The 13,940-nt window shown below is 43.6% G+C and overlaps 1 protein-coding gene across 2 annotated transcripts in view; it reads right to left on the bottom strand.

The window, feature by feature from the left end:
• CUBN (cubilin) overlaps positions 1-13,940 on the bottom strand; it is a 211,110-nt gene that overhangs the window by 60,570 nt on the left and 136,600 nt on the right. For both annotated transcript variants that reach the window (XM_024106237.3, XM_005282453.3), the window contains exons 39-45: positions 12,738-12,930; positions 11,055-11,252; positions 10,588-10,734; positions 9,310-9,500; positions 8,827-9,010; positions 3,624-3,798; positions 1,445-1,623 (exon numbers count right to left, since the gene is read on the bottom strand). In XM_024106237.3, coding sequence (XP_023962005.3) covers positions 1,445-1,623; positions 3,624-3,798; positions 8,827-9,010; positions 9,310-9,500; positions 10,588-10,734; positions 11,055-11,252; positions 12,738-12,930 — 1,267 coding nt within the window. The remainder of the gene's footprint in view (positions 1-1,444; positions 1,624-3,623; positions 3,799-8,826; positions 9,011-9,309; positions 9,501-10,587; positions 10,735-11,054; positions 11,253-12,737; positions 12,931-13,940) is intronic.

Raw genomic sequence — 13,940 nt, 5'->3', positions numbered from 1 at the left:
CTTTTAGAGGCAGTACTATAATTTCTCTTTATGTCCTGTGCAATGGTGATAATATTGATGGCTTTTAACAAATGACTTATTCCAACATGATTAATAACTACCTGTTAATCATGTTGGAATAAGTCATTTGTTAAAAGCCATCAATATTATCACCACTGCACAGGACATAAAGAGAAATACAGCAACTGCCTTGAAAAGTCTGTCATCTAATTGGCAGACATACAGGATGCACTGGAAAAACCAATATATTCCACCGGAATTCTTTTTGACCAGATACAAATTCTCTCTTAATATGTGATGTCAATATTTTCATACAGTGGGCCCAATCTCCACTCCCCTATATATATATATATATATAAAATTTGTTTTTTATATTTGAGATCAAAACATAATCAATAAAATCTTGCTTAAAACAATAAATTCCAGTTCTTTGCTACCAAGAAATATGAAGAAGAAACAGCCCCCCAGTCCTAGTTTTGAACGCTCCCAGATGAGACCAATATAATAAGCAAACACTTTTCTCTGAAGGTTAGTGGCATCACTGAAAACGGACATCATTTTACATTGCTGTTGAATCCGACCCAAGGGCTTTATTTTACTGTTAACTCTTTGTTGCGTGTTACTAACCCTGCCTTAGCAGCTAGAAAATAAAAAATGATTTCTTAATGAATTATTTCATTTTCTGGCTGGCAAATATTGACTCCCCATCTCATCCCATCCCCATTCCATCACTCGACCCCATGCTGAGATTGTCAGCGCTCTGTTGCTTTTGCTACTTCTTTGTTTGCCTCCCGGCGCTGTTAATATAATCAGTTATGACACTGGCATCAGGGTACCCCTACTTTACCTCACAACTACCTGCTGTTAGTTGCTCTTCTTGCAATACATACCTCTTCAACCCCCTCGTCATACAAATTGCACTCTATTTGAACGCTGAATACCAAATCAAATGACCTGACTTTACACATCTAACCTCATTTGCAGCCATTTGCTGACCAAGGTGCACCTGGCATGTAATTTGTCATACATCACTGTTTATATCATGGGCCTCTGGCCACGGGTGCTACAGCCACTTACTCCTTCTGGCCCTTTTGGTGTTGTCCCTTAGATTGCTGCAGTTTCACTATTAGGCGAATCAAACTGCCCAATCCCCGTTTTCACTGCAGCAATTCTACAAGGACTTTCATATTTTGCTATGATTCCTACCTATCGCTAGGGAAATAATATGTTAGCATTAATTGATGTGATGATTCTGATAACATGAATCTATGGTATAGAATAATGGAAAGAGACAAAAGCTTCTGTCAATCAATCTATTTTGAATAATTTAGGGCCCAATCCTTATTGAATTAAAACTACAGGACTTGGGTCCTAAATCTTTTCTGTTCCTTTTATTGCCACAGATCAGTGAAAATGCAATACATGGAATAACTGCTAGCATTACCTCTTGAGTACTTGGCGTTGAATCCAATACGTGTGGCACTGTTGTCAGACCTAAACCTCATATACATGACAGCTCCTGAAGACCTTTGAATGCCTGGCAGAGAACTTCCACACAGCTTGGCAAGCACTGGTGCACTGGAGTCAGCTCCATCACGTAATTCCAGGTAACTGAAGGCACAACTAAAATAGGAGGAAGTTTTCTATTAGATTTGCAGCAACAATCCATTGATGACATTTCAGCAAATACCTGAAACCTTCGAGCAATGACATTTTAGATGTGGTGTGACTAGGAAAAAGGCACAGTGATAGAGCCAGACAAATTCACAGACAATGATAGGGCTTGAATCAATTATAGTGCCAGAAATACTAAATAGGTCACAATACCACAGCAAGCTCTGATAGTAGCTGATGTGAATCCTGTGACATGGCTATTAACAGTAATAAAAAGGCTTTAAATATTGTCACTGTTTAATGTGCAGCATTTTTTTGAAATATTTAACCTCTAAATGATTATTTAAAAACACATTCCCTGTTCAACATCTTCAGTGACTACTGAAATAAATAGCAGCAGTGGGACTGATCAAAGCTACCTATAGGGGTTCATCAATCCAAATAAGTGTGCACCCCATTATGTAGGTGTGTAAGAGCCAACAACTTCTTCAAAATACAAGACAGCTTCACTTATGGGGTGCTGTATAATCACCTACCAGCCTCACCCAGCTGTCCTGGAAGGGGGGCATAGGCGGGTGGAGGCATTTGTGGAGTCCACATACCTGCACCAGCTTTTCTGAACCTGGCACTATTACGGGGTGGATTCTTTGCTAGTGTATGTGACAGATAGGGCAGATTCCTGCAATATCCTGGACAAACCCTACTGAATTAAGTTAAGCCTGACTGAATTCAGTTTAAGTATTTTAGGAGTTCATTGTATTAAAATGCATTTTTTGTGGGCTCTCTAGGGAGGAGACCCAACTGATATAAACCCTGGCTGGGAAGTGCGATGAGCTTCAAAGTACTATTTGAAACAAGATGAACTTTTAAAGTTAAGTGGGTTTCCTAGGAAATACCTAGGGGAAGGGAATGCAAATTCCCCACCTCTGGACCCAATCTTTTGAAGCTATTCCTAGAGGAGAAACCCACTGTCTGACTGATTGCCTATTCACAGTCTCTAAGGATCAAAACCCAAACTGTATAAAGGAGATGATCACATATTTGTGGTGTGCTGGTTCTGAGCCTAAGTGGCTCTGAACTTGTAGCTGCAGGAAAATCCCTTGGTGGGGTTTGAAGGACTGTTCGCCTACCAGAGCCCTTACTGGAGTCAGGGTTGATCTCTGGTGAGCTAATTAGCATCAGTGTAGGTTCTTTTATTGTTTTTCTCTGGGATGCTTTTTCCTTAAGAATAAATTTGCTTGCTTAGAAAGAGCTGTGATAACTGTGGACAATTATGCTGTTTATAGCCTCTGAGGAAGGAAGGCAAAGCAAGCCTGCTAAGGCAGTCTGTCTTGCTGGGGAATTCATGGTGTAGGCATGGAATTTTGCAGCCTGGAAATACCCCACTGAGGAGGGAGGGAGACACGTGTCTCCGCCCAAGAGAGGTGATGGCTGGGGAGTCGGAAGCCTGAGAATGAACCTTGCTGGAGGGAAAATACAGGTTAAGTTGCCTGGAACTGTTATGGTGTCAACTGGTATAACTCCACTGAAGTCAGTGGACTTCAACTGATTAGCAAATGAGGATCTGGCCCTATATATCTTCTGGCATGCAGAGAGCACAGACCAAATGAGTGGATATAGTGGTACAAACCCCCAAGTGTGCTGTGGGCATTTTATAGCCGTGGCCAATCAGTCTGTGCCCACTGGCCACCAATCTGAGTAGGAAGGGAGCACAGGGCATAGAATTTACAGAAGAGATCCTCCTACCATTTGAGCTTCCTCCATCCCCGTTACTTTTTTGCTGTATATCTTATTTTTGATTTCTGTCAAATATTAAAAAGGCCAGGGATGTATACTGGCAATGTAGAGGGTCCAGGCACCTCTCTCAAAAGTCTCCAAAACATCCTAATTGTAAATTTTGGAGTAAATTCTATTGGGGAATTAGGGAACATGCTGCTATGGTAATAGGGAAAGAAAAATGAAAATGGAGTGCCTCAGAAAATGTATGCAAAATAAATGTAGCTATATACTTGGGTGAAGGTTCAATGTAAAACTGGTCTTCAAACTGCAGCTCCACTGCCCCTCCATTCGGAGCTGTTATGGTCCAGACACAGTCAGCATGCTGTGGATAGTTGTTAGGATAGTTGGGGGAAGATGCATATCCACTGGGACTGGAATCACTGATATAGATATTCCCTCCACAAGCTGGGAAAGAGAAGTTTAAGAACAGGTTAAAGAAAATGTGTGAGATGTTCAAAACAAACAAGGACCAACTTCTGCTGGTGAGAGAGAAAAGCTTTCGAGCTACACAGAGCTCTTCTTCAGGTCTGCACTGAAGAAGAAGAGCTCTGGGTAGCCAGGGCCGCACAGATGGGTGGGCAAGTGGGGCATTTGCCCCAGTCCCCACAGGGGCCCCCACGAGAATATAGTATTCTATAGTATTGCAACTTTTTTTTATGGAAGGGGCCCCCGAAATTGCCCCTGAATCCTCTGGGCGGCCCTGTGGGTAGCTCAAAAATGTGTGTCTCTCTCACCAACAGAAGTTGGTCCGATAAAAGGTATCACCTCACCCACCTTGTCTCTCCAATATCCTGGGACCAATGGCTACAACAACATTGTATACAAAACAAGTAAGTCATCCATATACTTAGTCACAGGTTCTTTTCAATGGATTATATTCATTATACAAACAAATATACTCTAATTTTTGCTGTTGAGCGATACTATAGCACATTTAAACCTAGATTTTCTGGCCTGCTTGTTAACCAACAGCCCATTTCTTCCATGAAAATTAATACAACGGTCCCCTGACGACTGCACTGACTGACACTCTACTCCCACAGTGATCCTAGACTCAGATAAGCATGAAGAGGAAAACCTTATATGCTTTATTTCTGAAGAATTCCTAACATTTGGAAAACTGAAGTTAAGGATTGGATCTTTCGATGCTTTTGTGAAGCATACTTACTTTCACTTTCCAAAACAACTGAAATGTAAAACTCAAGACAATATGAAATCCAGTGAGAAATGACATTCAAAGCAAACTCAAGAATTTGTTCAGTTTCTTTGCCATACTAAGATACTTTTATTTAGCAGTGTAGTGGGGCGGCTGCCCTACTCCTGGAGAACAGGGGTTAAAACAGCCAAGCTAGCCTGACTGGAGTAGCAGCCACCAAGGCTGGCTTTAGGAAGTGTGGGCCCGATTCGAATAGTTTTGACAGGGCCCCGGTAGGGATGACTCACCCGGCGGCGCTCCGGGTCTTCCGCAGCACTGAACAACCCGCCGCCGAAGTGCCGCCGAAAACCCGGAACGAGTGAAGGACCCGCTGCCGAAGTGCCGCCGAAGACCTGGAGCACCGCCGAGTGAGTAGAAATTAAAAAGGTGCCTAAGTTAGGCGCTCTTCTTTAGGGCATGGGGCCCGATTCAGGGGAATCGGCCTAAAGCCGGCCCTGACAGCCACAGTTGTGGCCAGCTCAATTAGGGCCAGATGGCCCTGATAAGAGGGTTGTGAGCCAGAAGCTGGAGCAGTCTCTCGGAAGGACCTCGCTGCCTGAGAGCTCAGGGTACAGAGAACACAGCAGGGCTGGGGAAAGGCCAGAGGAGCTGGGGAGCTCCAGGCTGGCAAATCCCCAGACTGCGGGCCTTGATAAGAGGCCAAAACAGGTACTGGGGTTGCAGAGGCTGCAGCCTGGGATTAGGCAGGGGCAGCAGTCCAACCCCCTTGCCAATGATGAGTGGCCATGACAGACTGCAGTTTGCCCCAGTGAGCGGGGGCTAGATGACGACTGGCAGTAGCCACTGAGGCAAGGTGGGTGTAGAGGGTGGGGGTTCCCCTGGGAGGGGAGACCCAGAGAGTGGGGGTACTGCTGGGGCAGAACCCTGAGGTAAAGGGCACTGGGGTCTGGGAGGGACATGGGACTGGTGGCAGGCGAGACACCAGCCTGCACAGGGCACTCCGTATGCTGGAAAAGAGCTAATTCCCAGATGACCAGCAGGAGGCGCTGCACCAGTGAGTTGTCGCCTCGCTACAAGCAGCTAACAACTTTATGATTAAAATACATTTTAGTAATGCTAATGAATACGGTGATTCAATCCAGGTCTCTAAAGTGAAGCTCTAGAAATATATATGTATATGCTTAGCTCCTACTATGCGTAGAATTTCTAATGGAAGGAGTAGATAGAAAAAGCGGAGTTACAAACTTGAGAGCGAGTGAGCATGCTAGTAGGTTACCTTAGTTCTGTTTAATCAACATCATTTAAATGAGAGCTCCAAATGTCCTAAGACATGTGTTTGCCTGAAATACTTTGGAAACAGCTGAAGGTGCCAGGCCCCTGATTTATACCAGCTGAGGATGTGGCCTGCCACCTCTTCATTCTTTCAAAAATGCCAGTTCCTGCAGGGGATGTTATTTTCTCAGCTGAGGAGGAAACTTTTATGGAATGTTATCATTTCTGCCAATGCACTGGGTCACACTCATTTCTGCTGTAACTCGCTATTTGCAGTATGTAGCAGGCAGAGGCAAGATTCTAATTTGCCTTCCTTCCCTGTGTTAACTGTTGAAGTCTCCTGCTAACCTGTGTCCAACTTCCCCTGTTTCCCAGATGCAGGTGAGAGATAGCTTCAACCCAACCACCAGGGAAACTAGCGATACTACTAATGAAAAATGTTTTATTAACATCATGTCAGGATTAGAACCCAGGTCTGCTGAGCCTGGGACAGTTGATGTTCCCACAGTGCAACCAGGAAGCCATGCAAGCCAAGGAGCACTGTGGTGGATAGGAACCACAGGCAGTACTAGCCAAAGAAGCCAGAGTGACAGTACCCTGCAGCTGGGGTTACTACCTTTGAAATGCAAAAAAGCCCCAGCACCCACCGTCCCACAAGGCAAGCCTGCTGCAACCTCAACCCCCAGCCACAAGGCAACTCTGCAACTCTCCCCCCACCCCCCACTTCAACGGCCACTTATCTAGACAGATAACACGTATGGATAACAGTGATAACATCATTTTCTTACTTAAACTGCAGAAGGGGTAACACTGCAGCATCTTTAGCAGGACACAGAAACTTTTAACATTAGATATCCCAGTGCATTGTGATAACACTGCAAATCTTTAGACCCATGTAAAAAAAACTGGCAAATTAAATTATTTTTCTGGCAACTGGCAAATACATAAAAAAACTGGCCAGGTCGATCAAATACTGGCTAGGTAATAACCCTAACTGTGGCCCTCTGATTGGCCATAACCCTATTTAACCCTGGAAGGTAGCCCAGGAAGTTGTCTGGGCAACAACCAAGACCTCACCTTGTCTCTAGATCTCAGGACTCTGATCCCAGCCTGACTCTGACCTCCTGATTCTAGCCTGGTGCTATCTCTGATCTCTGGTCTCCAACCCCAGACTGACTTTGACCCTGACTCTTGCTTATTGAACCCGGTTCTAGCGATTCCTCCAACCCCTGCTCACTGACTATCGTCCTTGACATGTGGACTCCAGCCCAGCTGTGATTGCTAGGCCAGACAACCTACACCCTGGTCCCTTACAAATATGTGGAACACTTATGCAGTGAGAACAGGAGTACTTGTGGCACCTTAGAGACTAACAAATTTATTTGAGCATAAGCTTTCGTGGGTTACAGCCCAATTCATCGGATGCATGCAGTGGAAAATACAGTAGGAAGATATATATATACACACACACAGAGAACATGAAACAATGGGTTTTACCATACACACTCTAACAAGAGTGATCAGTTAAGGTGAGCTTATGCAGTGGGCATTTCAAATAATTTACACAGAAGGCATTTTTGCCGATATTTGTTTTTTAATCAGATTACAGTCTCTCCATGCTAAGTGCAGTTGTAGCTGTGTTGGTCCCAGGATATTAGAGAGACAAGGTGGGTGAGGTAATATCATTTATTGAACCAACTTCTGTTAGTGAGACAGACAAGCTTTCAAGCCATACAGAGCTCTTCTTCAGGTCTGGGAAAGGTGCTCCAAGTGTCACAGCAAAATGCAAGGTGGAACAGATTGTTTAACATAAAGAGCTTAAATTCATTACTTGGCTAGATACTAAAAATCATGGACTGAACAGAGACGATGGATTTATGGCTTATTACAGCAATTGAATCCACTAACCCCCTCTTCTTGTCCTATCACTGCAGAGGTGTTAGCGGGCCACTCTGCCTTAAATGCTCGCTTACACTATGTGCTAACTACTGTGGCAGAGCTCTGACCTTGTCCCCGTGGGTCCTGCACTTCTAGGTGGTATATGCTAGCCTCAGTGGCTCTCTGTGATCCTCCACATAGCCCTTCTCTCTCTAGGGCCAGGGTTACAGTCTACTGAGCCATTTTCATCATAAACCAGCAAGGAGGTTGGTGAGAGAACTCCCACAGTCTCTGTTGTCCCTAGGGCTTGTTTCAGAACAGTTTAGCCTCCTGTCCTGACAGGGGCCTGACTTCCCCTCCCAGGAAGTGTTCCTGTAGTGGTGGGTTGGGGGGAACCCGGGCCCGCCCTCTACTCTGGGTTCCGGCCCAGGGACCCTAATGGTAGCAGCTGTTGGCAGCCAACCTTTCACTGCCAGAGTTGCTACATTTCCCTGAGCCACTTCCCCATACCTCTCCTGCTTCTCCCTTCTTCACCCTTACCTTAGGGCTCCCTTATCAATAACTTGAGGGTGCCTTCATTAACCAGCCCTTCAGCCACACTGCCTCTCCTCTAGCTCTCTGGCTCTCCTCTGCCTGACTGGAGTGAGCCCTTTTTATAGTATCAGTGGGGCCTTAATTAGAGTCAGGTGGTCACATTAGCTTAATGGCCTCACCTGACTCTTTGCAGGTTAATTGGAGTCAGGTGTTCTCATTAGCCTGGAGCAGCCCCTGCTCTGGTCAGTCAGGGAACAGAAAACTGATAATCCATTGGCCAGTATATCTGCCTTCTGCTATTCTACTGTACCCAACTGGCCTGGGTCTATCACACTACGTATGCTAAACAATCTGTTTCACTTGCATTTTGCTGTCACACTGGAGCACCTTCCCCAGACCTGAAGAAGAGCTCTGTGTGATTCGAAAGCTTGTCTCTCTCACCAACAGATGTGGGTCCAATAAAAGATATTACCTCACCCACCTTGTCTCTTCAGGTTAAGTCACTTATTATAAGAACCATGCTTCTGAAAGAACAAATTTTAAGTTTCTTTTTCTACTAATTTTCAGAACGTGTGTTGGATTTTGACACTCACCCAGACTCTTAGCCTCATACTTCAGTTTGAACCCGTGGCCCGCATGACTGCTGTCAGAAATGAAGTGGACAAACAGCTGATTGTCTGTAGTGTACATGGTAGAAAAAGAGCTGCTACCACAAAAACGCCCATTCCTTCCAATGGTCCCCAAAGGCGGGGCAGAGTCATCCAGTCCATTTTTAAGCTAGAAGGAAATTGTTAAGGTTGTTCAAGCATACAGCTATAAACCTTAAGGAATGCTCTAGCAGATATAAGAACAAACCCAAACAACAATCTTGAAAAAAGCATTTTCCCCTTTAATTTACTGTACCAGTAAATCAGCATATCTAAATAAAAGCTTTGAAAGATAGCAAGACAATTCTAAATGATTTTTTTTCACTTTCCTGTTGTTAATAATACCACAACATATAGGAGCCCTAGTCATGGGCCAATATATCCTGTTTCTGGAAACCAAGTGACAACACCCACAGCTGATCAGCTCACCTCCACATAGTCCCCATGGCTGCAAGAAGCATCCTCACTCTGAACTTCGAAGGGTTGTTCAAAATGGACAACGACAACAAACCCACTGGTAACCAATACATGCCAGGAACAATTGAGATTGGGAGCATAGGCCTGAGGATAGTTGGGGGATGTGATTACTCCCCTGTTGGCATGCAAATAGCCACCACAACCTGAATGAAGGGAAATGAGATAGGGAAGAAAAAGTCATCTTAAATTATTACAAAAATGTCTTCAAAATCAATGTGATTGTTAAGCCAAATGCTGAACAGCTGTGTGGGATGTGCATTAGTGAACATCCTGAATAATCTGCCCACTACCAGGCCACATGCAAGTCTGCTAGTAGACTGTCCAGGTTGTATACTGACACACAACAAACAAACTTGGCTTTTTAGTATGGCAGACAAATGAGTAATGCACTGTGCTTGATGCATGTGGGGAAGGGAGGCATAGGTGTCTTTATGCCACCTTTCCTCATGTGTTCCTCTCAGCACCAATCCTGGGGGCTGCTGTACACTAAACTGGCCCCCAGCACAGGTTGTAAGTTGGAGCAACCTCAAGGCTGTCCACTCAAGACCCTGACATGCCCCTCCCTGCTCCTGCCCCCCTTGGAATACACTCTACAGCAGTCTGTGTGTTTGGGGAGTGGGGCGGTCAGAACTGCTCACAAGCATCTGGCTGCAGCAGAGGATTTCCATATGAAAGGAGAATCCTCAACTGCTGCCATGAGGCATCTTTGTCCTTGTGGGGCCTTAAAAAGACCCAAGGATCTGGCCCTGTATCTATTTTGTGTGCTTGGATTCATTTATTTGCATCTCCAAGTTGGCGGTTCCCTTCCCTTTCATTCTCCACTTCCCCATCTCTCAACAATTGCAGTTTGTTTTTTAGCTAGCACCAGCCTTCACATTTTCTGAGTATATTTTGCAATTCTTAACCACAATTTTTAACTGTTGTAATATTTCTTCATGCACTTGTACATTTTCCAGGCTACAATATTTGTTTTTCAGGACAAAGGTGATTTTCAGATCTGAGGAGTGTTTCGTAACAGCAGAACTCTGGACAAGGGACAAAGTTTACCTTAAGAACATGTGTTTTTGGAATATGTGAACAGATGCTTCGTGCAATTACTTGGATAGATTGCTGACAGTTATGTCAGGTAGCTATGCTAAAAATGTAGGCTATAACTACTTCCTTCCTTATTCAGCTTTCAGCGGCAAGGCAGATTAAAGATAAAATTGAAAAAAAAAACCCACAACTTACTTTTGTGATAAGAAGCATTAAACCCAGCACCAGTGACACTTGCATCTGTAGTGAACTGAATGAACAAGGCCTCTCCAGAAGATCTTATTGGCCCAGGTGCGTCTCGACCACATATGGTGGCCAGCACTGGGGCAAGGTTATTGTCTCCTAAGGTTAAAAGAGGAAATGTCAGTATTAAAAATACCAGAAGTCTTAATTTTTTAACAGTATTTCAGTCAAAGTTGTTCACACATTTTTCTGGACCATCACCATCTTGTGTTGCTTGTTGCTTGATATTAGCCTGCACATAGCTTCAGCACAGAAGAATATTCATTTTGGAACAGGTTCCTGTGACTGATAAACTGAAGCAAAATTTGATCTTTCGGGTGTATTTATTTATTTTAAGTACACACACAGTAGACAAGGATTTTTATATTCTGGGGCTCTCTGTGTATTTCACACTGTCAGACAGTACCAAGATTTCTCACCATCTCTGATGACAAGTTTGTCGTAGTTGCATGAACTATGAGATTCTATATCTAGGGCCAGGATGTTGAACTCTACAGTGGATTCTGGAGCTCTGATAAGCCAGGTACAGTCAGCAAAATTTCTGTAGTTGCTGGGCCAGCCTGGTGAGAAGATGAATGAAGGGGTTTCTCCAGTCATGGCAACACCACCACATACACCTGCCGTGCAAAAAGAAATAAACATTAAAAATCTTCTTTTATAAAATTAAAATTGTTTCTTCTTTATCATCTAATTGACAGTCCCTCACTGAACACAGTTTGAAAACTACAATGGTGCTATATGTCAATACAATGTTAAAGTACTTCTGCAAGCACTCTCAGGTGTTGGTTTGAAAATAGGAACCATATCCAGCGCCCAAGTCAATCTTAACTTTGTCCCGTTTAACTTGCTCAGATACAATAAATAGATTCATGTTCTCATTTCTTACAATAGGTATAAATCTCACTCAAGAGATATATATTTATATTGAACTTCTTTTCCTTTGCTTATAGGATATTTTTGATTAAACATGTCCTGTATGTCCCTGAAGGTCTGTGCAGAGTTGAATCTCAGGGCTTCTAAATGGCATCACATGAGCTTGTTAGTCATCTTCCGTATGCAAGTGACAAATCCTCCAAGAATGTTATTTCAAGGAGGATACTTTTCCATGTAGGCATGCAAAATATTTGTCCCTCCTAAAATGCCAGAAAGGGCTTGACTCATAGACTTTAAGGTCAGAAGGGACCATTATGATCATCTGGTCTGACCCCCTGCACGCTGCAGGCCATAAAACCGTCCCCGCCCCTTCCCTGGACTCTGCTGCTGAAGTCCCCAATCCTGTTATTAGTGACCTCAATCGGCAGAGACCCTCCTGCTAGAGATCCCTGCCCCATGCTGCGGAGGAAGGCGAAAAACCTCCAGAGGCTCAGCCAATCTGCCCTGGAGGAAAATTCCTTCCCGACCCCAAATATGGCGATCAGTAAGACCCCGAGCATATAGGCAAGAGTCTCCATCCTGACCCCTTTTAGCCATTATGCTATTTACCTACCATTGCTTGGTTTTCCTTGACAACTATGTTTTACCATTAAACCATTCCCTCCATAAACTTATCTAACTTAATCTTAAAGCCAGACAAGTCCCTCGCCCCCACCGTTTCCCTCGGAAGGCCGTTCCAATATTTCACCCCTCTGACGGTCAGAAACCTTCGTCTAATTTCAAGCCTGAACTTCCCCACGGCCAGTTTATATCCATTCGTTCTCGTATCCACGTTAGTACTAAGCTGGAATAATTCATCTCCCTCCCTTGTATTAATCCCTCTAATATATTTAAAGATAGCAATCATATCCCCCCTCAGCCTTCGCTTTGTCAGACTAAACAACCCAAGCTCCTCTAGTCTCCTTTCATACGACAGGTTTTCCATTCCATTGAGAATCCTTAACCCCTCCAACGAAGCCTGAGCTTCACTTTTAAAACAACGTAAAAAAACTGCATTTGAGAGAGGTACAACAATATAAATCAACAAAAATAATAATGATCAGTAACAATGGTAACACAGGTCTCCCCTACATTACACTAGGCACCCTTTAATGGGAACAGGATTTCGTGCCTTGCCAATGTTATCACTCTTAACAAACTAACCAATAGTGCCATTTTCAGAGACAAACCTCTAGCAATGGTGTACATAGTGGCTGGAGAAGCTTCCATTGCATACCAGTCCAAAAGGAAACCCTTTCCATTCACAGAAGAATCAGACTGGAACTGGACTGTGATAGAACTGCCAGAGGAGATGAACGATGAAGGGACAATACCACAGTATGTGGCGATAAGACGGAAATGAGTGCTGGGCCCATCGTAGATCTATAAGGAGAAAGAGAGAGTGGAGCAGCAATGGTATTTTTCTGTCCCTACCATATCCAGCAAAGTAATGGCAAATCACTGTTACTATGGTTTTAATTTTGAGTGTTTGGGGCCAGTTAAGGCTGACAATAGTGAAAATGAAACCAGTGAAGTGTAGGCAATGTCACTGCAAAGTTCTTGGTGCTGGCACCATTGTAAACTGGACTCCTGAGGAGAATATTCCCATCTTCAAATAAATGAGATAGAACTGAAGCTTCAGCCCCCTAATTCCATTCTAGATAATAAAAAATATTGGGAACAGCCCTTCTGTTTCACCCACTACATATGGTGCTTCCCCACCAGAAGGATCAGTACTGAAGCCATCAAACTCAACTCATTGCCAATTACAGACTGTTCTTCCAACACATTAACTGGCTTTTCATCTGAAAAACACCACTGTTGTATTGTTGTTCTTTGCAGAGGAAGAAATAATAAAACGCATTCTTCAGGAAATTTCTTTAGATCCCCGTAAATATTTTAAGTAGCACTTTGTAAGCCAAAAATCTCAATGTATTCAAGATGCTTTTGTGTTACTAGCAGTCAGAACCAACTCGTAACCCCAAAGTGAACACAAGACTGAGAAGACTGGAAAGAAGATTCAAAATATTAAAGTATGGCTCAGCTTCTCAGCCGGTGTAAATCATCATAGCTTGAAGCCAATGGAGTTATGCTGATTTATATTGCTGAATATCTAGCTCAGTGATTTGAGCATGAGGAATTTGTTAGGCTCAATGGACAGAAAGAAAAAAAAATCCAGGTTGTTAAAATATGAGACAAGATGGAAGGAAGAGAAGTAACATGTGCGTGTTAGTGAACTACTTGCAAATGTCTGGTTATAAAAGGGAATTAAATCAAAGGCCAATAATAGGATCAACAATCACAGATAGAAAAACAAATTCTGAAAAAGAGTCATACTAATGTAAGTTGAGAGAGAGAATCAAAGCAGAGAAATGATAAACAGGATGCATGCT

This window comes from Chrysemys picta, chromosome 2, assembly GCF_011386835.1.
Source record: "Chrysemys picta bellii isolate R12L10 chromosome 2, ASM1138683v2, whole genome shotgun sequence".
Taxonomy (NCBI): domain Eukaryota; kingdom Metazoa; phylum Chordata; order Testudines; family Emydidae; genus Chrysemys; species Chrysemys picta.
This window is presented reverse-complemented; position numbering and strand designations above follow the sequence as displayed.